Source organism: Hydra viridissima, unplaced genomic scaffold (genome assembly GCF_058129835.1).
Source record: "Hydra viridissima isolate aposymbiotic clone 2 unplaced genomic scaffold, HvirCarnegie_v1 scaffold_17, whole genome shotgun sequence".
Lineage (NCBI taxonomy): Eukaryota > Metazoa > Cnidaria > Hydrozoa > Anthoathecata > Hydridae > Hydra > Hydra viridissima.
In genome coordinates, this window is record NW_028324316.1 from 375,001 (window position 1) to 401,187 (window position 26,187).

General features: G+C 28.8%; 2 protein-coding genes and 1 pseudogene across 3 annotated transcripts in view; 2 read left to right on the forward strand and 1 right to left on the reverse strand.

Moving 5' to 3' along the window:
• Positions 1-26,187, forward strand: part of LOC145182752 (RNA helicase aquarius-like) — a 42,936-nt gene that overhangs the window by 8,687 nt on the left and 8,062 nt on the right. Inside the window, exons 14-33 of the mRNA XM_090074795.1 lie at positions 14,232-14,280; positions 14,402-14,494; positions 15,691-15,739; positions 16,025-16,076; positions 16,155-16,181; positions 16,310-16,409; positions 16,483-16,580; positions 17,049-17,121; positions 17,218-17,324; positions 18,474-18,533; positions 18,904-19,013; positions 23,168-23,258; positions 23,394-23,425; positions 23,513-23,641; positions 23,936-24,005; positions 24,201-24,311; positions 24,495-24,604; positions 24,731-24,797; positions 25,628-25,696; positions 26,065-26,109. Coding sequence (XP_089930921.1) covers positions 14,232-14,280; positions 14,402-14,494; positions 15,691-15,739; positions 16,025-16,076; positions 16,155-16,181; positions 16,310-16,409; positions 16,483-16,580; positions 17,049-17,121; positions 17,218-17,324; positions 18,474-18,533; positions 18,904-19,013; positions 23,168-23,258; positions 23,394-23,425; positions 23,513-23,641; positions 23,936-24,005; positions 24,201-24,311; positions 24,495-24,604; positions 24,731-24,797; positions 25,628-25,696; positions 26,065-26,109 — 1,542 coding nt within the window. The remainder of the gene's footprint in view (positions 1-14,231; positions 14,281-14,401; positions 14,495-15,690; positions 15,740-16,024; positions 16,077-16,154; positions 16,182-16,309; positions 16,410-16,482; positions 16,581-17,048; positions 17,122-17,217; positions 17,325-18,473; positions 18,534-18,903; positions 19,014-23,167; positions 23,259-23,393; positions 23,426-23,512; positions 23,642-23,935; positions 24,006-24,200; positions 24,312-24,494; positions 24,605-24,730; positions 24,798-25,627; positions 25,697-26,064; positions 26,110-26,187) is intronic.
• On the forward strand, positions 1,238-3,590 carry LOC149876903 (uncharacterized). Its single transcript, XM_090074454.1, has 2 exons — positions 1,238-1,738; positions 1,807-3,590. Exons 1-2 carry the CDS (start codon positions 1,638-1,640, stop codon positions 3,554-3,556), a joined length of 1,851 nt encoding a protein of 616 aa, XP_089930580.1. The 5' UTR covers positions 1,238-1,637; the 3' UTR covers positions 3,557-3,590.
• On the reverse strand, positions 11,724-12,883 carry LOC149876904 (uncharacterized; annotated as a pseudogene). The gene is made up of 2 exons (XR_016448302.1): positions 12,677-12,883; positions 11,724-12,587 (listed from the first exon to the last, which is right to left on the reverse strand). The product of XR_016448302.1 is annotated as an uncharacterized LOC149876904 (transcript).

The window sequence follows — 26,187 nt, forward strand, 5'->3', positions numbered from 1 at the left end:
CACTTAAAATCTAATGAAAAATTAGTGAAATATGAAAAAAAAAAAAATTTTTTTCAAAATATCATTTCTAGGGTGGTTTTTTTTTTTTTTTGAATTTGATGTTGCACACCGTCTTATTTGGTGAGGTTCAATAAAAAAAGTTCACAGATAATTTTTTTTTGCAAACTGATGATGGGAAGTGGTCCCCCACACCTGCTTTGTAACCCCTTCAGAACCCCGTTTTGGTCTAAAATGACATATTTCTAAAATGTATTAAGACCAATTAGTGTCAGTGTTACATACATCAGTTTTACTTATTAGGGTTATAAAAGTTATAAGAATGTATATAGCAAAGACCTATTCCCAGACTCCAACCATAGAAATGATAGGTCCCGGACCTGTTTTTTAAGCCCTTTTGAGACCCGTTTTTGTCTAAAATAATGTTTCAGAAATCTATTAAAATCAGCTTGTGCCACTGTTGTATGCATCAGTTTTACTTATTAGGGTGATAACAATAAAACAAATTTATATAGCAGTGGCCTATTCCCACACCGCACCCTCAGGGCGCCAGGACCTGGACCTGTTTCTTAAGCTCTTTTGAGACCCGTTTTTTTCGAAAATGATAAATTTCTGAAATGTTTTAAAACAAACTATTACCAGTGTTACGTGCACCAGTTTTACTTTTAGGGTGACAACAACGCTTGGTGTTAGGTACAGTGAAAATTCACTGTACCTAAGAAAGCGTTTTTTGCTAAATACAGTGAAAATTCACTGTACCTAAAGGGGCGTTTTTCGCTAAATACAGTGAAAATTCACTGTGCCTAACGAAGTATTTTTGATAGATACAGTGAAAATTCACTGTACAGTGAAAGTTCACGGTATTTATCAGAAAAGTTTGGTGTTACGTACAGTGAAAATTAACATGAAGATTTATAAAAATAATATTAAAAGTGTTGCTATTTTAAAAGTTAAGGGCGTAATGCTCATCGAAGCTAAGTAACATAAAAATTCACTCCCGTGAAAAACCAAAAAACAGAAACCCAAGAAATAATTTATTAATAAAACTTTATAACAAAGGTACATATTAATGAACCCAGAGAGGGAGTTGTTAATTTGTTAATAGAATGGAACTAATTAAGGAATATATTTTTGTAAATGAATTGTCGGGGATACTTTTTTACCGTATATATATATATATATATATATATATATATATATATATATATATATATATATATATATATATATATATATATATATGAGACCGTCAGCTTCAAAACCGGCCCTTTGACATTTTTTTCGATTTTGAATGAAGCACGCCAAATGCTTCGTAATCGCTCGCACTATATTGAAAAATTAAAAAAATGATGCAAAACCTGTTCAATCCTATAGTTTTTACTATGTAAAATTCAGCAAATGGTGCAAAACCGGCTCTTTTTGTTTGCGCAGCTGCTTCAAAACCAGTTTATTATTTCAGCCAATAGGAAAGCACTTATCATACCACGTGATCACAACAGCTGATATTGAAAATACTTTCGTTTTTAATGCTTTTATCCTCTGGAAATTGCAAATTCTTCGTGATTTGTCTTGTAAGTAATAGAAAAAGTAGAAAATATTTATGAAATATTAACTAACTAAACATTTACAGACTTTTTGCGATGGAAAACGATCGAAAAGTAAAAAAAACAAGCAGACTGCAGTCATGCAAACGCGTGGCAGACCCCGAAAACACAAAACGAGCAAGGGAGAAGAAAGCTAGGTATGCATTACTGATGAAGTATTATTTTTAGTTATGTTTATTAACTTTTAACTTCTATTTTTCTGCAGGTATTCAAAGAAGAGTCCACCAAAAATCCCTTCATGTAAGCACAAATTGGGTGCTTTCCAATGTCACTGCCTGTCACAGAGTGATGTCATCACTTTCAATGAGCGATTTTATCAAACAAGTAAGAAAATGGACCAGGACAACTTCATTTTGAAGCATTGTTCATCCCTACAGCCGAAACGTGTTAAAGGTGAATCAAATAGGAAAAGAAAATTTACTGTAAAATATTTTGTTACAAAGGCTGTCTCTTCCTCTTTAAGAGTACCAGTTTGTAGGAAAACATTTTTAGGAATATTAGGCATAAAAAAACATAGACTGCTTGGAGTTATCAGTAGATATCACAAATCTGGTGCTTCAGCCAAAGAAAGTAGAGGTGGAGACAGGAAAGCAGAGAAGTTTGTTGAGAAAAAAGAGAAAGTAAATAAATTCATAGAATCATTTCAAGTTAGTGAAAACCACTACTGTAGGTCACACTCAAAATGTAGGCAGTACTTACCAGCTGAACTCTCAACTGCTGCAATGTGGAGGATGTATGACAAAAAGTGTGATAGTCAATTAAAAGTTACCAAATGGTTTTTTACTAATATATTCAATACGGAGTATAATCTAGGTTTTGGGACCCCTAGAGTTGACACCTGCTCTGCATGTTCTGAACTTAAAACTATAATCAAAAATACAAAAGATCTCCAAGCCAGAGAAAAAATAGTTTTAAAATTAAACATCCATTACCAAAGAGCTGATGCTTATTTTGACAAGCTGAGGGAAGAAAGTGATGACCTTGTTACCTTCTCATTTGATTGTGAGAAGAACCAAGTCTTACCTAAACTATCAGATCAAGCTGCATATTATAGGAGGAAGCTCAACTTTTATAATTTTACAATTGTAAAAGGGAGCTCTCATAATACACTTAACAAAGAAAATATTGATTCTCACTATTGGATAGAGGGGGAGCAATCTAAGGGATCAAATGAAATTGCATCTGCTCTTTATTTTTCTCTGAATAATTTAAGCATGTCTAGCAACATAAAAAGAGTCAGATTGTGCTGTAATGGATGCCCTGGGCAAAATAAGAATACAGTAATGATTGGTATGATCAGTTATTGGCTCCACAACAAAGCTCATCCTCATATTCAAACAGTGGAACTGGATTTCCCAGTGACAGGTCACTCCTTTATCCCACCAGATAGGGTGTTTGGCACCATTGAAAAGGTCATCAATAAGAAGGAGATCATTGTTAGCCCCAAAGAGTATGTGGAGGTCATTGAAACACATTCTGCAGTTTTCCACTTAGGAGAAGATTATGAAATTTTTGATTGGAAAAGTTATTTGAAAACAGTTCTAAGAAATAATGTTTCTTGGCATTTCAAAATAGCTAGTTGTAAAAGAATCATTGTGTTAAAAAGACCAAGAATTATTGAGGTGAGAGGTGAACCTTTTTATACAGTAGAAGTTAATGCTTTTAAGTCATTGACCAAGAAAGGTAAAAATTTTAATTCAATTAATTTACCAATCATTCATTCACAAATTAAAATTAACCCGAAGAAAATAAAGGATGTAGAAAAGTTATTGAACTCTCATTATGGTGTTGATTGGAGACAAGATCAAAATCTTGAGTTTTACAATAAAATCATACCTAATGAGGAAATAGATGGCATTGACTCTGATCAGGACAGTGAATCAGAAGAAAATAATGAGCTGTGCTGTGGTTTAGATGGATCATCTGATGTTGATGATGCTGATGTTAGGATTTAGTAATTTAAATTTTGTGAATTTAAAACTATTTTATTGTAAAGAATTACTTATTATGACATTGACTTGCCTTTTTAATGTGTTTTTTAAGGTGCATATAAAAAAAAGAAAGCTATATAATTCTTGTCTTGCTAATTATTACATAAGTAAATTTAATCTTTTAAATGGTGTTCACACATGTATTTGTGGCCTATACATGTCCAGCAGAAATTTTATGTACACCATAAATTTATTTAATAACACCATATTGCAAGAACCATTATAAATTTCTCATGAAAAATTTTTTCCGTGTTTTGTTGCTTCTACTATAAAACCCAGGTAGCTAAACTTATATGACATGTGATGCAGGTATTTCTTCAATTTTTATGACCACTAATAATTAGTTACGTTATTGCATTTTAATAGAAATTTAATGCATGGCAAAAATTATTTCGAAATATATTTAACTTTTTAAAAAACATGAGCGGGCAAAAAAAAGGGGGGAGAGAGTTTTCTAAAATTGTCCATAGATGGCGTAAATATACTGAAAAGCGTGTGAAATCGCGGTGGACTTTAAATAACCATGGGTTCCAACGAAATTAATCACAAAACAATTAAAATTTTATTAAAATGTGCAGTGGCTGGATCAAAACCGGCTCTTTTTTGAAAAAAATGCCCTTTAATTAAATATTTCTATTCAATGATTATCACAATTACTGATATTCACATAGAAAACCATTCATTAGTGACTAAACATAAGGTGTATATGTTTTTTTTAATTTTTTTATTTGCACAAAAAAAAAAGTGTATCCTGTAAAATTTGCTTTAGTGCAAAGGGCCGGTTTTGAAGCTGACGGTCTCATATATGTATATATATATATATAAGTTTTGTTGTAGGAGTCCATTAAATACTTTTTAATAAAATTTTGATGTTCACAATTATGATGATGCACACTTGTGGCAATGTTTGCAATTATTTTTGGCACACTTAAGCCATTTGCACTTATGTCAGACAGTGCAACTGCATCGCACTTATACCAGTTCGCACTTGTGCCGATTTCTGCAAATTCTTATGGCGCACTTATGCTAGTTTGCAGTAATGATAGGTTTTGCAACTGCTTCAGATTTAGACCAGTTCGCACTTATTAAGCGTACCCATAAACAAATAACAGACATAATGTCTGAGACATTGTTAAATAAATTTTGCAATGGTTTCAAAGTATTTGTTGAAAAGTAAACAATAAAATCTGATTGAAAGAGCAAACCTATTGGCAACACTTAAAAATAAAAATAAAATTCAACTTTAAACCAAATACTATAGCAAAATCTTTTATCTTGACTTTTAGTGATTAATTAGAGGCTGTGAGTTGCAGTAATGAAACTAAATAATAGTCGTTTTTAACGATAGACACCAGCGGGAAGGTAAGTCAAGCTGTCCATCAACTCAAAAACATCACAACAATAACAACACAATGATTACTTCCAATAATAACACATAGCACCAGATATTTGACTTCCTCATATAAATCTTGGATAAGCATCATAAAGATTTTGGATAAGTAAAAGTACAAAGAATTCGAGTGGATAGTTTCTGGGGATCTTAAATTATTTTCTAAGATACTTGGACAGCAAGGTGGTTACACAAAATTTCCTTATTTTTTGTGTGAATATGATAGTCGTGATAAAGCTAAACATTGGAACCAGAAAGTGTGGCCAAAAAGAACATTGAATGTTGGAGAGAAAAACGTGCACTTTGAATTTTTGGTTGATCCTAAAAAGGTTCTTCTACCACCGCTCCATATCAAACTTGGCATGATGAAGCAGTTTGTGAAGGCTTTGCTAAAATATGGTAAGACATTAAAACACCTTTCAAGCAAATTTCCTGGTATGTCTGAAGCAAAGCTGAAGGAGAGAGTTTTTGTTGGTTTATTTGTAAGTTATTCGAGAGTTATTGTTGGTCAGTACATTCGTAGGCTAATGGAAGATAACAACTTCAAAAACATGACGAGCTATATTGAGAGGTCAGCATGGAATTCTTTTAAAGATGTGGTTACAAAGTTTACAGGGAATCAGAAGGACTCAGGCTTTAAAAATATCGTAGAAAATATGTTGTGCAATTTAAAAAAATTTGGGATGCTCAATGAGTATAAAACTCCATTTTTTGAACTCCTATTTGGATTATATCCTGGAAAATCTTGGTGCAGTAAGTGAAGAGCAAGCTGGGAGGTTTCACCATGATATCAAAGAAATGGAGAGAAGGTATCAAGGTCTATTTGATACAAATATGATGGGCAACTACTAATGGATGCTGCATAAGAAAAATGTAAAGTCCCACAAGAGAAAAAGCACTTAACAAAGCTTCCAAACTAAAAATAAAACAGATTTTTTAAAGACTTATAGTTGTATATAATGTAAATAAAATATTTTATGACTTAAAATTAATTAAATTTGTATAATTTTATGATTTTTGCCGACCTGTGTAATCAAGAGTTCACTCATCCAAAAGTTATATTTGCGCAATTACTATATTATTTCATTATATTACCTAATTTTTACTTTTGTTACTAATATTACTCAAAACAGTTAATTCCTAATTGTTATAAAAGTATGTACACAGGTGGGATTAAGGATTATCTAAAATATTACATATCCGGGTATATCTAGATATTCGATGGCTATATATGTTGCATATCCGGTTATACTATGATCCCTGATACCGAATTATCCGGATATCATATCCGGTACACCCCTAATAAATAGCTACCACAAAAACAGCTATAGTTCCATTAATGCTTTCTAAAATGATAAATCCTCATTACAGAGGACATAAAGTGTTGCAAAATAAGGTTTTAAAGAGTTAAAAATGTATACAAAAAAGGAGAAGTCACCACTTATAAAAACTACAAATCAATTTACCTGCTTTGTTTGTACTGCAGTTGCTGATGTAGCAGTCGTTTTTGGGGTTGTTGAATAACATTGTGTAGTTTTAAGTAAACAACATACATTGAAGATATTTTAACTTCCGTTTTAGAAATCAGTTTGTAGTTTTCAATTCATAGATCTTTATGGTTTCCAATATTTTCAACATAATGCAATGTTGAATATTGGGAATAATAAAGATATAACAAACTTTAAGTCTTGTACTTCGTAATGATAAAAATGCAACTTTTATCTATGCCAGGCTAATTCGTAACTAAATTAAAGAAAATAGTTGATTTTACAAATCTTTACAACATTGATAAAACTAATAGTTACACATTACTTATTTCCATGAGGTATATTATCATGAGTTTTCCAATAAATAAAAAGTAACAAGAAATCTCCAACATAAACTTCACGTTGATTGACTTTATGAAAAGGTATAAAATCAAAAACAACTAAATTAGCTGCACAGTTAAGAAATCACTTTCCACAACAAACTTAAAAACTGTAATTCTTATAAGCGATACCATAATGTAATTGGATAGAGTGTGTCAAAGCACTTTACAAATTTAAAACTGAATGCAACAAACCATGAATGGAATGAGCTAAATCTTATCGAAAATAGGCTTATGAGAAGTTTAAATAAAAGTGAAAAATTATGTGCATATCACAAGTTCATCAATGGTATCGGGTGGAAACCGTCTAAAAACTGTGGGCATCCTAATCAAAACAAACAAAAGCACCAACTACACGCTCAGTTCCCGTAACCTTGTTAACAACAGTATTTAAAATGTATAAAATAAATCTTCCCATTGGCACTGTTATGTGTCATTCTCATTTAAACGAAGTGCGAAATTACAACAAAGGCACTCCTAATCTACCAGAACATAACCAAGATTTTGATGATTTTGATCAGGACTATATCCCAGAAGAGATTGTTATTCATGAGAATTTTTTAAATCCAAGTAGTAAATCTAATGTGAAACTATCTAAATATTTGGATGTAAGCCCAGTACAATTTCAAATAAATAAAACATCAGTAGGTATGCTTAGCGAAGATACTAAGAAATACCTAAAGCAAAAACATCAACATATCTACACTATTGTATATGTGTATACTATACATAGTCTATGTACATAGACTATGTATAGTATACACATATACAATAGTGTATACTGTCATAGTATATACAGTATACACTATTGTATATACAGTACTGTACTGCAGTATATATATATATATATATATATATATATATATATATATATATATATATATATATATATATATATATATATATATATATATATATATATATATATATATATAAATGAGTGTACACTCACATATATAAATAAAATATATATAAATACAATAGTATTGATAACACCAGTAATAATAAGGTAATCTGTGACGATTACAGTGACAATACTGTATTGCAGTACACTCGAGTGTACTGCAATACAGTACTGTCACAGTAATCGTCACAGCTTACCTTATTATTACTGGTATTGTCAATACTATAATTATTTTTTATTATTATTATATTGGGCTCACCTACAACCATATATAACATCAAGAGGAATACAACAAATCTGGGAACCTTCCTTTACTTTTTTATTGTTATGTTCAACTTTTTCTTTTGAATCAATTTTAACGGGCTGAAAATTTAGTCTACAATATTCATCAACAGACTTTTCTGCTTCATCAAAGTCTTTATAATTCTTTATGAAAATTTTCCTCCATTTTTTAATCTTTTGAACTCTTATTAAAACTCTTAACCCTTCTTTCTACAAAAACTTTATTCTAAAATAAACTCGTTGTTTTAAGCATGCGCACTTAGCAAAATGAAAGTAAATTTTCAAAATTATTCTAAAAATAGATTTTCACTGTACCTATCAAAAAACGCATCCTTAGGTACAGTGAATTTTCACTGTACTTATAATTAACGGACAACAACTGTATGAATGTATATGGTGGGGGTAACTTGGGGCAAGGGGAAGGTGATAAAGATACAAAAAGCTGTTATAAGTACTTAAAAAAGGTCCTTTTTTAACATTTCTTCAGTTTTTTTAATTGTGAGTACCAGTGGCCCATATGCCCAGAATGGTGTCCCTCTACCAGCCATTTCTACCTCAGCCATAATTGAAATTTATAAATTTAAAAATAAAAAAAAATATTGTGAATGAAACTTTTAAAAGAATTAAAATATTTCTTATGCGTTTAAGAAAACATATTACAAATAACAAATTTTAAAATTATTTGGATGAAATAACATACATAATTTAATCAAACCTTAACATATAACTAAATTAAAATATAACAGAAAAACAAGATTAAATTGTTGTTATTTGGAATGATTATGGCTTAACTGTTTCTTTGTAGCTTCAGTTGAAAAAAGTTTTCTATGATACTCAACTACTTGGTAGAGAAGCTGACGTTGATTATCATTTTTTGTCAAAACTTCATTAAAGTCAGTGGCTAATTTAACTGCCCATTCTGCACAGTCATTAACCACTTTCATGGCACGAACTATCTTACAAGCAGACTTAAAATCAAGTTTTAGGAGACGATGTCAAGAATTCTTTTGGTAGATTGAGAAAGTCAAACAAGTTCATTGAGCGTCGTGTAACAAAGTTAGCTATAGAAAGTTTAGAGAATGTATAAATCTTGTTTGGAGAAAGTCTTCTATTGTCACCTGGTAATGGTTCTTTTTTTTAAGGCATTTACAATATCCATTTTCTCTTCAACAGAAATTTTATCACTGAATAATGGGAGAGCAGCTAGATCTTCACTTAAATACCATAACTGAAGTTTAATTTTATTTTTGGCAACATTTGCAACTTTGCTGTCAACTTGAAAATAGTTTTCAATTACTTTTAAAAGAAGGAGATCATTTATTGGTGCTTCTGTTGTGAGAGGTGCTGAAAACCAGAAACATGCATATATTGTGGTTATGAAGAGAGATATTCTTCTTAAAATCCCAATTTCTTTCTCTGTGATATTCAACTGATGATAAAAACCAAAAATTTTTAAACAGTATATACCTTTAGCCATCCATCTTGCACGGTGGTAAGCCCCAGGAATGCAAATAGTTGTTGTATCATTATTTTCTCCCAAAAGGAGAAGAGCTAGTCTTCCGAATTCTTTATAATCATCACGTGGTTGCGTTTCTTTTAAGTATTTTTTCAAATTTTCCACCACATTGGATTTTCGATATGCAAGCCACTCTTTTTCAAACTTTGTAAGGCATCCAGCTCCGCCTTTATCACTTTCAAATGGTACAAACTTTGATTTTTCTATTAGCTCCCACTGGGACTTCACTCTACCAAAAAGTTCAATGTTTGGTCCATTTGAAACAAAAAACGCATCAAACACTGCATTTGCACAGATTTCAAGAATATGATGTCGAAAGGCTAAAATCAAAACTCTTCGATTCATTGGCTTCTGTATGACATTTATTGCCCCATTATGACTTCCTGCATTACTTGCAGTTGTGTCAAAGCAAAGATCTGCAAGATGCTCCTCAACTCCAGGCCATTCATGAATGAACTCAACTACCTTTTGTCCCATTAGAGGGCCAGTACCAGCAGGTATCTCAGGGATCCCTAATAATTTCTCAATATCCAAGCCAGATGCAACAATTGGCAGACATTCACGTCTGGTTCTAACAACATTCAACAACATTTTACCATCAAAATGAGTGGAACCAAGGGTTGAAAATTTTTTCTTACTGCTATTGCAAGAGATTCAGGGGATGTAGTTCGAGCTTCCATTAGAGCGTGAACGTGAAAATGTTAGTTTATTTACATCAATACCGATTGCAGCTAGGGCTGGTGTGAAAACCATCATTGCTTGTCGTGGTGTTATTTTTGTTCGGTCTAATGCTGCATGAAAGAGTTGATTGTCAAGAATACAACGTTTGGATATTGTAATCGAGAGATGGCTACTGCCCATAGTAGAATGTTTTGAATTATTTGGACGACTAAAAGCTTTTTGTGTTTGAATTGACATATCGCAGTCAGAATTTTCATCCAAAGAGTAATCTGAATTGTAATCCATTAATGTATCTGTAGATATAATCTTACTTTCTTTATGTTGTTCAAAGTGCCTTTTTTCTTCAAGCTTGCGTTTTCTGTATTTTACAACTGCTTTCTTATACATTAAGTCTTCCGATGTCATTAACATCTTTCGGGGACCTCTCTGGTCTATCAAAAATTGTTTATCTTCATTTATCTTAATGAGACAATCCCATTCACCATGGGCAATATCAAAAAGTGTATTCATCTTGGAAGTGAATTTTTCTTGATAGCTATGTTGAGTAGCTGATTTTCTACTTCTGTGCTTAGACACTTGGACATGTTGCTTGTGAATACTCTTTAGTTTAGCAACTACATGAGGCTTTGCTATAGTTGGAATATTAGCTTTAAACCAGAAAATCATAACTTCATCTGCAACTGTGTTACAGGATATTGAAAGAGTTGACTTTTTGATTATCATTTGATCAAAAACTCTACGTAGGGCAACACCAGTTGTTGGCAACTGACTCGGCCCATCTATTGTTGAGATAATATGTCCAACTAGCCAAACATTTGTAGTTGAGCGTGTTGCTTTCTCTGAAGCAGCCATCTTCTTAAGTTATATTTTTATACTTTTTTTACTATAATAGAAAGAAAATAATCGAAGTTTAACATATATATATATATATATATATATATATATATATATATATATATATATATATATATATATATATATATATATATATATATACAGTGTCCTCAATAAAAAATGGGACAGCATGATTTTTTTAAAAAAAGCAAAAAAAATTAAATTTTTGTCAAATGTTTTTTAACTTTTTTTAAAATATGTCAAATAATTACTTCTATTACACAATATTTTTCATTAAAAACAAAAAAAAGTCAATAAAACAGTTAGACTTATAACAAAACAACGGAATTAGTAAAAATCAACTAAAATAGGAAAATTCAACTTTTTTAAAAAAGAATGGTAATATTGAGTATGTTTTCTAATTTTTTACATCTATGTTGTTTAACATAGAATGCTTTATGCAATTACATTTTCCCTTGATAGAACTAAATAGAAATTAAATCAGTTTTAAGCATAATATTCATTTTTAATACTTGGTTGCATAACCTTTTGCATCAATAACCGCTTGGCATCTATGGGGCATGCTTTTAACTAGTTTTGTTAACAAGCTAACTTCCAGTGAGTTCCAACCTTTTAAAAGTGTCAAAAATAATTCATCTTCATTACAAGGTTTTCTGTCTTTTAGTTTAGAATCTAATATAGACCACAGGTTCTCAATTGGATTAAGATCAGGTGATTGTGCCGGCCACTCAAAGGTAGGTATACCAGCCTTTTGTATATATCTTTTATTTTTTTTTTGCTGTATGCTTTGGGTCATTGTCTTGCTGAAATATATAGTTTCCATCTGGAAATAGATGTGTTATACTAGGTTTTAATTGGTTAACTAAAATATAATGGTACTTATGTTGATCCATAATTCCTTCAACTCTGTACAAGTTTCCCACACCATGAGCAGCAAATGCACCCCAAACCATGATTTTTTTGTCATGCTTTACTGTGGCATGTGTGCACTCTGGATTATATGGTTCACCTTTTTTTTTCCAAATTCTTCCTCGATTACCATATTGTAGCACAAAAGGTGATTCATCTGTCCATATGACACGTTTCCATTGATCTGAAGTCCAGCTTAAATGATCTCTACACCATTTTAATCGTTTATAAAAGGCTTTTTTGTTTGCCACCCTGAAGTAAACTCTTCACCTTTCTTTATTCTTGCAACAATTGTATTGTTACATAAGTGTTCAAGGTTTAAATTTTGTTTTATCTGACTCACTGATATCCTACGATTCTTCATCACTTCCCTAACAATCAATCGATCTTCTCTTTCTGTCGTTTTTCGCTTTCTTCCTGACCCTGACTTTCTGCTAATTGAATTTTGAGAAATAAATCTGGACACAACTCTTTGAACTGTAGATTTACCACATCCAACTTGTTTGGAAATTTTACGCAAAGGCCAATCTGCATTGTGCATTTGAATTATCAAATTATCTTCCTTTATCAAAGTCTGAAACGTGTTTTTTCCTAAGTTGGTAAATATGAATTTTAACTGATAAACAAATGATATAGTTCCAACTAAATACCAAAATACTATAAGTATGAATGTCTTATACCTATTTAATGATTGAATTTTTGTAGTAGTAGAATCAAAAGCATTTAACTTTGCCATTGTTGCCATTTAGTTATATTTTCTAATTATATAAAATTGTTAAAAAAATTAATTTAAATAAAATAATATAAACTTTTTTGAGTCAAAATGTCATTTTGAAAAGTTAAAAAGAACTTTACTTTGCAAAAAAACAATATAAAATTACATGTAACACTTTATAATGAGGAAAGCTTTAATCGGAAATATAAAATACAATGTTAAAGATACCCTTTTTTACCTGTTGTTAATTTGAGGGCCCACCTCCTTTTTTTTCAATTTCTTTTCATTTTAAATATTAAAATAGTGTAAATATATTAAGTATCTAACATTGAAAACCAAAAATTTTTAAACATTTAATGGTACAATCAACTTTACTTTATTATAAAAAATGTATACAATTTTTTCATTTATGTTAGATTTCTAACAATTCTGCAGTTTAGTTGAATTACAAAAGTTAAATCAATTATTTTTGTTTTTTTATTAAATAGTATAGTTCATTATTTGTTCTCATTTTATAATTAAGAAAAAAAAATTTAAAATAATTGATACAACAATGATTTTTATGACTTTTAACAAAAAAGTCATGCTGTCCCATTTTTTTTTGAGGACACTGTATATATATATATATATATATATATATATATATATATATATATATATATATATATATATATATATGGTATCATATATATATATATATATATATATATATATATATGGTATCATATATATATATATATATATATATATATATATATATATATATATATATATATATATATATATATATATATATGATACACCCACCCACCCACCCCCTATTTTCTCTACATTTTTCAATAATGAAATCAAAATATGCATTTAGGAGCGATTTTTGGTAAATAATGCTGAGGGGGTTAATCTAAATTTGTTTGTACTTTCCAGTCTTCTGTGAACTATCTATGTTGTAACATTCTAATACTTTATATTATTTTTTTTAGATCTTTTTATAACAGTATTTTGTATGAAATAAAAATAGAATTACAAGATTAAGATATTAGACAAATTTTGGTCAATTTAGGGTTCCGATATAGGGTTTGGGGGACCACTTCCCATTTTCAGTTTGCAAAAAAATTTTAACTATATACTTTTTATATTAGACCTTACCAAATAAGAGGTTGTGTGATTTAAAATTAAAAAAAAATTTTTTTTCCATATAAAAAAAAACCACCCTAATCATTTCTTTTTTTGTTTGCATTTGGGAACAAATGCAAACAAAAATATCAGATGTTTTAAAATAATTTGTTCATTCTTTCTGTTGCTCAATATAACCTTAGATGAAACTGTTCATCTTGTACCAACATTTTAACTAAATGCACTCGATAAACAGCTTATCAATATAAAATCTACTTTTGTATTGTTGATTAGAAATATACTCTTGTTTCAATTTCCTAATATCAACTAGAAGTTTGCTTTTGATCCAACCTTAAGTGTTGTCCAGAAATACAATCTCTTTTAATTGAAAACATATTTTATTTAAGATTTTATGGGATCAGAATGTTGTTCCTACAGAGTTTTACTCAGGGGAAGGTAATTATATTTTGGAGTTTTAAAACTATGCTTATAAAAATGTCTTTTAAAAATTTTGACTTTTTTTGTAATCAGAATTTTTGTAATCAGTTGGTTTAACAATTCTTAAATTTAATCATAGGATGCTTAGCGCTTCCAAAACTAAACCTGCAGTTCCTTACTTTTCATGACTATCTGCTTCGTAATCACAATCTATTTCAACTAGAATCCACATGTGAGTTTTGTTATTAACATCTTCAATGGTGTTTTCATCATAAAGAAATTGAGCAGCATTTTTATTATAAAAATTTTAAGTGGCATTTTTCGTGGTGTTTTTAATGAAGTATAAATGTTAGCAGGTTTAAATCAAAAACCTTAAATCACAGTTTTATTTGTAGAAACTCAATTGAAATATTTTGTTTCAAATGCTGTAAATTATTTACTTTAAAAGAGATAATTTGATCTTTTTTATATATTTACTATATCTTTGTTTGTTAAGATTTTCACACCAAAAGGAGTTTGTGAGTTTTATCCATTATGCCAGGTGGGGAAAACTTGCACACTACATAGTTTGTTGTTAGAATTTAGTACAATAAAACTTATGCATTAGAGTTTTGAAAGTGTCAAGAGTCTTAAATAACCAAAAAAGTTTGCTTATGATGGTGTTAGTCATGCAATAAGCAAATTGTTTATAAAAATTGGTTCAGAGCTGAAAAGAGCAACTTTGAATTCATTTTGTTTTTAGATATTTTTTTCAACTGTTTTAAAGTTAAATACTTGTTTTCATTCAAAAGCAAAATTTGGAAAAAATAACTAAACTGAGTTTTTCTTGCAAAATGTGCTGTGCCATTTTTATATTAATTGGCTATAAAATAAGTTATTCATAATTTTATTGGAATTGAAACTGAGAATCATTGTAAACTTATGTGTTAAAAAAGGTATTTCTTATTTCACTGCTGGTTTGAATCTCACTGCACAAAGTATGAATGATTCACAAAGTATGAATGATAAACAAAGTATGAATTATAACATATTCTTGAAGTTTCCTTTTACACTAAAATATTGTTATAGTTACAAATTTTTAAGTAATATTTTAAATTAAGAAAATCTTTAACAAAATATATTAAGTTCTTTTTATATAAAGTGTAGATGAATGTTTTTTTATGTTCTTTTTAAATGTTTAAGATGGTATTTCAATCAATCTTATCTAATAAAACCATAATGCAATTTGATATAAGTTTCTTACAAGTTCTATTAGACTGCAATAGTTGTAATAGAATAGTTTGAGTTGAACTTGTCAATGAAAATTGGCGTTGTCCTCAAAATCTACTATAAGAACAAAACCTCAGAGTTTTTGTTCTTATATTAGATTTTATGTGACAATTTTTTATTTAAAATTACAGAAGCATTTTCTTCCATGGCATTTTTTAGATGAAGTGCGTAGCGATATTGAAGATGCAATTAGTCGAATAAAACCATGGTATGTTGCTTTTCCTTCCTGGGTTTTTTTAGTTAAGACCTTTATAGAACAATTTTTTATTTTCTTGATGGTAGCTGGAGGTTATTCCCTAGGTGTTTACTATTTGTAATGTTTCTATGGATATCTAGAAAAGTTTCTTACTTTTAAAACACATAATTTTAAAGATACGAAATTAAAGTTCATATTCAAACATTCATATTGCTATTAGTTTTTATTTAAAATTTAGTAAATATTTTTTAACTTGTAGATATTTGTATTTAAAAAAGTTATACAAACATTTTCCAGGAAAAGTGAATATGGTGATACATTATTTCAAGGTTGGGCACGCATGGCACTTGTAAGCTGCAAATGTTTTTATGCTAAATTTTTTTATTTTCTCTAATGAAATATTTTGATTTATTTATTTCTTTTTAAGCCGATCAACAGTTTTTCAATAATAGAGGTAAGCTCTCGTTATTTTTTTGTTCTTAACTTTGAGTACTCTGAGAAGATGAAAGGGAACGTAGAAGTTTTTTTTTTTTTTTTGATTAATAAAGAAAGCTTTTATTTATATTCTGAATGCTTTGATAGGTTGGAAAACCAAAAGTAGGAGAAACCTGTCCTTCTAGAGTCTTGGCTGATGTAAAAATAACACTTAGTCAACGCCAGGTGCTGCGTGAAGAATGGGAAGGTATTTACAAAAGTGAAGTTGTTTTAAATCAGTTTTCAAATCTTAAAATTTAATTTCAACTGTTTGTTTGCAGGTTTAAGAAAACACGATGTTGCGTTCCTAATATCGATAAAAGCTCAAAAAACAGTGTATAATCAGAGATATGACAAATCAATTCCATTTGCAGATCAGGTTAAATTTAATATGTAATTATAAAGTTTGCATGCATTCCCACAATTTGATTATTATACGTGCATACATACAGTCTTTAAAATAATTTAAACAGTTAAAGGAAGTTTGATTAAAGGTTATTTGGGTTTTTGACTTTTTTTTTTTTTTAATAGTTATTAGTAGGAATTTCAATCTTAGATTATTTTGCTCAACAAAATCATTTGAAAATATTGCTTTAGTTTATCGTTATCCGCTTTCTTAACTTGCTTTAATTTTGTTTTTGCTCATAGAACTATACCAATTACAAAATTTATTTATTTTTAGCATATTAAAAAAAAGAAATTTTGTAAATCATTCGAAATAGTTTTAGTTTTTAAAAGCTATGCAGTTTATTGTAAATATAAGTTATATCAATTTTAAATCACACAAACAATTATAGCACTTTACAAAATTATTTTTTAATGTTTTGATTATTTTCTGCTTTATTAGTTTGGGATTTCATATGTTCGGGGCTGTGAGATTGACGGCATGCTTGATGAAGAGGGAAAAGTGATTGAAGAAGGTTTTTAGCTGTTAATTAAATCATAAACTTCTGATTAATAAACTGTTTATAACTTTGAAACATTGATAAATACAAGAGTTTATGTTAAAATTACAGGTCCAGATCCAAAACCTGAACTAAAAGGGGATGATCGTACCTATAGAGTATGGCTAGATACAAACCAATATGAAGCTGACATGAGCAAAACCAATAGTGGCTCAGAGGTAGAAAGTTTTAGAATAAGTTGTTTTTAATTTTTTTTTTTAAACTGAAGATAAACAAATCAAAATTAGGAAAATATTTTTAGCAATGTTTTAAAAACATTAAAATGGCATCGAAGTATAAGTTCAAAACAATGTTAATAAGGTCAACAATATTAAGCAAAATCATAAAATTTTCCTTTATTTATACGATATAATAAGTATGTTTATTCATTTTAGACACCTTGGTTGGTAGCTAATTTTTATATTTTAATGTTGTGTTGCACAAGGAGTTGTTACTAAGGTAACAACTCCTTGTTGCAACACAGCATTAAAATATAAAAATTAGCTACCAAAAAAAAAGTTCATTGATAGGTTTTTTCTAGTATAGATGGTAGATTTTAGTGAAAGAGTTGGTTGTAAAGATTCTTTTGTAAAATTTGTAGGTCTTTGTAGAAAGTTTTGTTTGAGTTTTTAGGATCATTGAGTATGAACTTGTTTAAGATGTCATGATGAGGTTTTTTCATGTCCGTCCTGCTTTCTAATGTGAGCATATTGTGGATTAGCCTCCAGGAACTGGAACTTGTATGATCATGTAACAAATAACCTGCTTTTTGTTAGTACAGGTCTTAGTTGCACATTCTGTAGTAGCTTTGTGTTATTCCAATCTACCATCCAAGTATGGATGTTAGATTGAAATATCATCTTATTAAGTATCTTCTCCTTGTTATATTTGTGTTGCCAGTAGGTGTCATAAACTTAGTTTTATACTTGTTCTAAGCTGGCTAATACTTGTACTGAGCCATAATTAGTGCATGCATGTTTTAGTGCATGTTTTTTAGAAAGTTAGTTTGTTAAGATTCTGTTAAGGCATGCTCCTCAAGGTAATTATCAAATGTTTGACCCAATGTTTGAACTGTTTAGCAGCTGAAGGTAAGATAAAGTGTCTTAGTGCTCTTAAGAAAAGAAAAATGTTTTCTATCCACTAAAATGTCTAAAATATAAACAGAAGTATACAATAAGATTGTATGAAAATGTACAACAAAAAATCTCAACAGTTTTAAATAAATTCATAGTACACTTTTGTGATTTTATTTGGTTTTTTTAGTTTTGTTGTTATCAATTTTTTGACGCCTCACTTTTTTATTTGTTTTTTCTTTTATTGTTTTTAAGGACGTTTATGAGTCTTTCAATGTTATAATGAGGAGAAAACCAAAAGAGAACAACTTTAAAGTAAGTTTAGATGTTGTAATTTGCTTTTATCATTTGAAACATTTTTTAGTTTGTTATTTTGTAGATGCTTTTGTTCAAGGGTTTCTTTTTTTGAATACATACGTAAAATTGCTTTTTCAATCTAACATGCTTTCAAATATTTTTCATAATTATTTGAAAGAAACTGTATAAAGCTGTGAATATTCTGCAAAATATTCATTTTTCTTTAAAAACAAAAAGATCAAATAATTGTAGAGTATCGAAGTTTTCTGTTTTTCAATGTTTGTTTCTTGTTTTCTTTAACAATACTTTGTTACAATTTATTTATCTATTTTTGACACTTGGCATATTGCATTAAAGTTTTCCAAAATTTTTGAGACCAATATTTCAGGCTGTCTTAGAAACAATACGTGACTTGATGAACACCCAGTGTTTAGTCCCAGAATGGATACATGATATATTCCTTGGTTATGGAGATCCAGCATCTGCTAACTATAAAAGGTTTCAAAAAAAATTTTTGTTTTTATTTTTACACTATTTTCTTGTAAATATTTTGTATGTAAAGGTTTTTTTTTATATGAATATTTAACACTCTTTAATAGGATATTTAATGATTTTCTATTGATTGAATCCTAATCTTTTTTGTATTTGTATATATTTTATGAATTGATAATTATAGTTTAACAGCAAGTAACTGACATGATGTTATTTTACTGTAAAAGTGAAGATAAAAGAAGTCATTGCAATATTTTAAGAAACTGATTTAATATTATTTGCTTCTCTATGAATTTTTAAAATTGAATTCTACAAAGTTTTAAAATTAATTTTCAATTAGTACTGAAAATTTAAATAGAAAAAGAGTTTCAAAATATTACCAGCTATTAGGTTATGAGAGTTTTGTAATATTTTGCCTTTGGCCTTTGAAAACACTGTTGTTTTTGAGCTGTTATACCCATTTGTTAAATTTTCTTAGATTTTTTTAAAATTCTGTTCATCAATGTTGATATCAGTATTATGCCATTTTCTTTAACAATTGTATAATTTTTTAGGAATAAAATAAGTTCATCATTGAAGGGCTTTTTTAGCGGATCGGTCATCATAGAATTTTTGTTTGTTTAAAGCAGCATCAAGAATATATTTTGTACAACCTCAAGAAAAATTATGACTTTAGCATTTACTTCTTTGTAAATATTTTACATCTGGTTTGTAAGAATCTTATAGTCAGTAAATCAATTTGGCATTTTGCTACATGATTAACATTGAAAATTCAAACATGAAAACCATTATCTCATATCAGTTCTATGCAATTATTTTTTGCACTCATGTTCATATTTTTAATGAAAGACATGAAAGAATTCTAAAGGACAGTAATTAGAAGCACTTCAAGTAATGCTTGGGATAATTTAAAGTAATGTATATCTTCTTTTACTTAAAATATTTTTTACTTAAAATTCTTTTCTATAACTACATTGCGACCCTGCTCCAGAACAATTTTTGGTACCCCTTTACTACTGTCTAAACCTTTGAAAATAGAAAACTGGTCATAAATATGGGTTTTAGACAACTTATAAAGTTGATGAATTTTGTGATTTTTTTGCTTTTTTTGACAGTGAATTCCAAAGACCACTTAATAATGTGGAGAATTAACAAGCTATTGCTTGTTAAAAATATCTTTAAAATTGAATTTCAGACATAAATTTAATTTATTTGATTATATTTTTGGAACTTTGATGGAATGTTTTACTTTGACTTATTTTGTTTAAACAAATAATGAATCAACCAATCAAACAAATAATGATTCAACCAATCAAACAAATAATTAATCAACCAGAAAGAGAAAGAAGAAATAATGTAAACATAAAAAAGCTAAACTGAGTCCAATTATTCATTATGTTGAATGAGGTCAGTCTGGGCTGAAAATTTAACAGGCCAAGCCAGTTTTCTATCTGGACATATTAGGCCCATAATTTAACATTACATACCACCAAAAAATAAAAAAAATAAAAAATTAGGCTCAATCAAATACTTACCAGGTAACATTTACAGGCTAAAATGTGCTGAAAGATTTCTGTACTTCCAGTAGCATGCAAAAACAGCTAAAATTTTCTTGTTTTTTCGTAAGTTTTTATCTTTTCACTGAAAATGAATGAAATTTTTATAAATTGTTCTTCTAAAGTGACTACATAGTATAATTTACTCAAAAAAATGAAAATTTGTAACGGAAGGAAGAATTTCAAATTTATTGAAAACATAATCGTACAAAAGTTTATAAACAAAATGAAAAAAAATTTAAAAAGGAGATAAATTTCTAATTCCTCCATATTTTTTCATCTCAGTACATCAGTATTTTGTTGGATAGCCTCTAGATTTTAATATTGCTTGACAATGATGAGGCGTAGAGTCAACTAAGTTGATAAGCATATTTATGGGGGTATTTGCCCAACAATATAAAGCGTCTTGAATAAATCATTTTTATTGGTCAGTTTTTCACCCTTCAATTGACAATCAAGATGTTCCCAAAGGAGTTCTGTTGGATTTAAATCCAAACTTTGAGAAGGCCAGTCCAAATATGGAATTTTTTCAAATTTAAAAAATTTTTAACAGAATTTATATGATGCTTTGGATTATTGTCTTGTGGCTGGAAAATCCAACCACGAGGCATTTTGTACTTTCAATGTGGCAGCATAAAATTCTTGCACGCTACTGTAGATGGACCAGAAGTTTGACTTACACAAATTAAAGTATTTAGATGACCTTAGTGTCTATTACTGTGTCATTATCTGTCCAATTTTAAAGAAAACATGTGTCCATCTTTTTCTGTTACAAAATGACATTTTTTAATTAATTGGTTTTGCGATGTTGAACCAGAATAAAAACAAGTAATGATGAATGATCAATGATGACTCTGGAGTTCCAAAGTTTCAAAGTTAGATATTAAAATGTTTCAAAAAAGTAGCACATCGCACTGACAACCAATATATTGCAGAATAAGCAGTCCTTTCTTAATGAACATTTAATTTCAGAAAAGCTGCTACACCACCTTTTGGTTCCATGTTTTTACTGCAGTTGCATCATAAACGATCATTCTGATGACATCCCACAAATCAAAGTTCAGCAAACCACAGACTACAAACCACATGGAATATACTTTTAGCTTTTGCCGTTTGGTAATAAAAAAACTAGTTTGATTTGTTTTTTACAGTTTTTTTTTAATTACAACTTGTATTTCTTTTCCATCAATTCTTTTACTATTAAAACGAAGAGCCCGCAATTTTTCTTTTAGAGTGAATTTTAAATTTTCTTTTTTATGTCTATTTCTATCGTAATATTTCTGTAAATGCTATGGGTTGAGTTGGAGTTACAACTTTAACACCTTGTTTCCATAACTGTTGGCACACCTTTTAACTTTGATGGTTGCTTAAAGTTTTTTTTTTTTTTTTTTTTTCACCAGTTAAACAGCAGCAACAGCAGGCTTATTGCTTCATTTTTTTTTTTTTTTTTTTTTTTTTTTTTTGATTTGGGACTGTAATTATCATCACTTTGAGAGTCTGAAGTTTTTTTTTAATTTCTTCTGTTGGTATATTATCACTTTATCTTTTTCATTCCATTTTCTATTTTTTGATGGATGAACTTCTTTAGTTTGGTTTGCTTCTTTAGTTTGGTTTGTTGCAAAACCCGCTTGCCCATACCTTTTTATTTGTAACTGATAAAATTTTTGGTCTTCCATTCTTAGCCAGTTTACTTTGTCATTAGTGATATTAAATATTTTGTTCAACTCTTCCATTTTCTTATTGGATTTGAATGTTTTTTCTGATAACTTGAAACAAACTATTGCGTTTTTCTAGTAGTTGACTTGTGTGTTATTAAAGGGATATTCAATTTGGCCCAGAGTCCAATCAGTTCTTCAGAAAAAACTTTACATCTAAGATACAGTCTTTTCCTTTTTTGGCTAAGTATTGAATAACAATAGTCACTTTCAGAATTCTGATCAATTGATTTAGTGATTTAATTGTCTCAGGATAAAGACTGCTTTGTTCAATTTAGACTTTTCAAAATGAAACAAATTATTAGTCCATATTTAAACATTTCTTTTTTTGGTGGCAATTTTATTGCTTATTTTAAATTTATTCTCTGTAAATTTTAAAAAAATAGTCTGTAACACAAATATTTATGCATTAAATTAATTAATCTCAACTGTGATTTTGAAAATTTTGTTTTTGAGGGATATTTTTTTTACCAAATTAATACTTACTAAATACTTTACTAAATAAGTACATACTTTTATATGTGATTAAAACCTCATTTAATGATTCCTTGGCCATTTGAATAAAAAAGGGAAAAAGTCATCACCCTTCAGAGCACTTAACAGAGAGGATTAAAAATTTATTTTAATTTTTGACAGATAAATGATTTAGAAAGAATAAAAAAAGAGGGAAAAACATTGATCTTTTACTGATACCTTATACACCTTCTATACACTTAGACCTATTACTTTCATAGACCTTCTAAACTGATAGTCTAGAAGGTCTATGAAATCTCTAAACTTTTTATACCTTTAATTTAAAACTAGTCTTTAACTGGTTTTAAACTGGTTTTAAGTTGTTTTTTTTTAAGAAGTATCTTAATTAAAATAATTTTGTTTTTTTCTTCAATAGAGTTGACCAGCAAATACCAACATTGGACTTTGTTGATACATTTTTGAATATTGATCATTTAAAAACCTCATTTCCTGATTTTAGTATCAAAGTATGTTTTAAATATTGGTTAAGGTTATATAAATATAAAAAAGTCTCATAAATTTTATTAGTTCAAATGTGTTACTAATTAACCTTAAGTAAAAAAAACTTCAATTATTGTTTAAACAATTTAACACTATTTTAGTGCGAGGCAACAGAACCAGTGCCACCTTTTAAGTAAGTTGCTCTACATTCTTTTAATGGTTGTTTGATTATTTTTTTTGTTAAGTATTTATTGAAAAAGTATATTGCTCTTTTTCTTAGAGTCACTTTTCCAGTTGAAAAAGATTCTCGAAAGCGAAAAGCTGATGAACAATGTGAAAAAAAGGAATTAATTGTTGTCCCTTATCAGGTTCCTAACAGAGGACCTTATCCTTACAATAAACCAAAAATGCAAGTTTTTATTTATCTTTATCTACTTACAAAATTATACACCAGTTCTGATGCATTACACCTGCAATTTCAAAATACTTTATTTAATTAGAGGTATCTTTATTATTGAATTTATTATTAATAACTTGACCTGGAACTTAAAGTTAATTGGCTACTTAATGTTAATTTAATACTTATTTTACACAGTAATAATATTAACATGCTATATAAATATGCTTGTTACATAGCATTATATTTACACAATATTGTTTAATTTATGTATTGAATCAATAAATGAATAGTTGTTATTTATAGGAATACTGTACCATTCACACCAACACAGGTAGAAGCAATCAGGTCAGGAATGCAGCCAGGGCTTACAATGGTATAGAAACTCATTTTACAGTTGTAGTTTATATCTCTTTTCAACACTTTTACATAAATCAGCTCTTTAAATCATTTTATCTCTTAGTCTTCTACTTGAACACTATTGTTTCATTGAGAAGTTTCATTTGCAATTACATATCTTGAATTTTTTTTGCTTCTATTTTCCAGTTTTGTGATATTTTCACTATTGTAGGTTGTAGGTCCTCCTGGTACTGGAAAAACTGATGTTGCTGTACAAATTATCTCTAATATATATCATAATTTTCCAGATCAAAGAACGCTCATTGTTACTCATTCAAATCAGGTTTTTTTTATTGATGTTTTGTTTCATTTTTTTTTTTCTCACTTTGTTTCTTTTAACACAAAAAAATATGCATAAAATCAAATTTCTCTAAAAATAAGTTGTATTTCCTAAATAAAGCCTCAATCTAAATTTTAAGAAATTTTTTTAATTGTAATTTTTGCTGGAAATTTCATTGTGCTTTAGGCTTTAAATCAACTGTTTGAAAAAATTATGGCTTTGGACATTGACGAGAGACATTTGTTACGTTTGGGTCATGCTGCAGAATCTTTAGAGACTGACAAAGACTTTAGCAGGTTGATTTCTATCTCCTTTTTTTTTTTACCTCTATGCTACAAAATTTCATGGAATGGTTATCAATCAACAAGAGTTGATTGTGCTTGTTTGAGATAATAGTATAACTATTGCCGTTCTTGCTACAGATATGGTCGTGTAAACTTTGTACTTGCACGAAGGTTGCATTTGCTTGAAGAAGTCCAGCGACTTCAGGTAAGATTTACTTGTTCTTTTTTTTTTTAATTAATTATAATTTTAGTTAAAAAGTCTTGAACTGCTAGTTTTTGCATTGGATAATTTACTGAGTGATTAATATTACTACACAAAAAAAGTATGCGAATTAATAAATTGGCAGTCTCCAAAATATTTCAAGAAATGAAGAAGTTATTATGTAAAATTGTTATGTAGGTTTTACAATGTTGATAAGTTGCTACCAAACTGTTAATCAATGTAGTTTTTGAGCTACATGAAACTGCTGCTTAAATTGCGTTATATATTGCAGTGTATTACATACATTCGTTTTGATCAAATATCAAGTGATACTTATAGAAATAACATTATTAATTACCCATCTTTCTGAAAGCATATTTTTATTTGTTTTGAAATCAATAATAATTGCTGTTTTTTTTCTTTGTTATGTGAAGTTTTTTTATTCATTCATTATGGCTCATCCACTGCTGTCATTCACAAATCATGATATTTTCAAATTTTTTTAAATGCATCAATTCTCATTGCAAGTATTATCTTAGTGGTTTTCCAATGCTGTTATGTAGATGCAGTTCCTAGCATTATGAATGTTTCAAATATTATAAATGTGCTGCACTGGTTTACATGTTACCAGTAATAAGTTAAGGTAATAAAATAGTTTGCCTTTATGACCTGTTTTATATCTGGGGTTAGATAATTGAAGTATTAATTTAAAAGTTTGGTAGCAGTCCCAAGCTGAAATTTTTACGGAAGTTTTCTTTGTGTATTGGAATATTATAAAGAAATGATGTATATCAAACTTTAGCACTTTTCTAAAAAAACTTGTTGCATTACAGGAGAGCTTGGGTGTTCCTGGTGATGTTGGATATACCTGTGAAACAGCTGGACATTTTTACTTGTACCAGGTGATATATTTTTTGTTTAAAACATTTAAAATATTGTAAAATAGTTTAGTTTTCACTTGTGATAATTGTTGGATATGATTTAGTTATGACTTTTATTTAATTATTTAACAAATAAAAATAGATTAAGAAAAAATATATATATATACCTTTTGAAAAAATATATATAATCTTTTGAAACTAGGTTAAGGAAAATAGATAAAAGTATATTTAGTGCTTTTAAAACTTTATTCGAACCGAAAGAACTTTAATATTGCTATCAGATATTTTTCACATTAAAAAAATGCAAAAAATTATTGAAGGGTTTATTATCATAATATTGTTTTAATTATGTTGAATATATATATCAACATGTTTAGTTGTTCATTTAGATTGTATCACGCTGGGAAAAATATAATAGTCAGTTAAAGCATAAGGTATGACACTTAATTTTTAGCATATAACTTATATCTTGTTTTTCCACTGTTTTTTCATGATTGAATTTACACGCTATC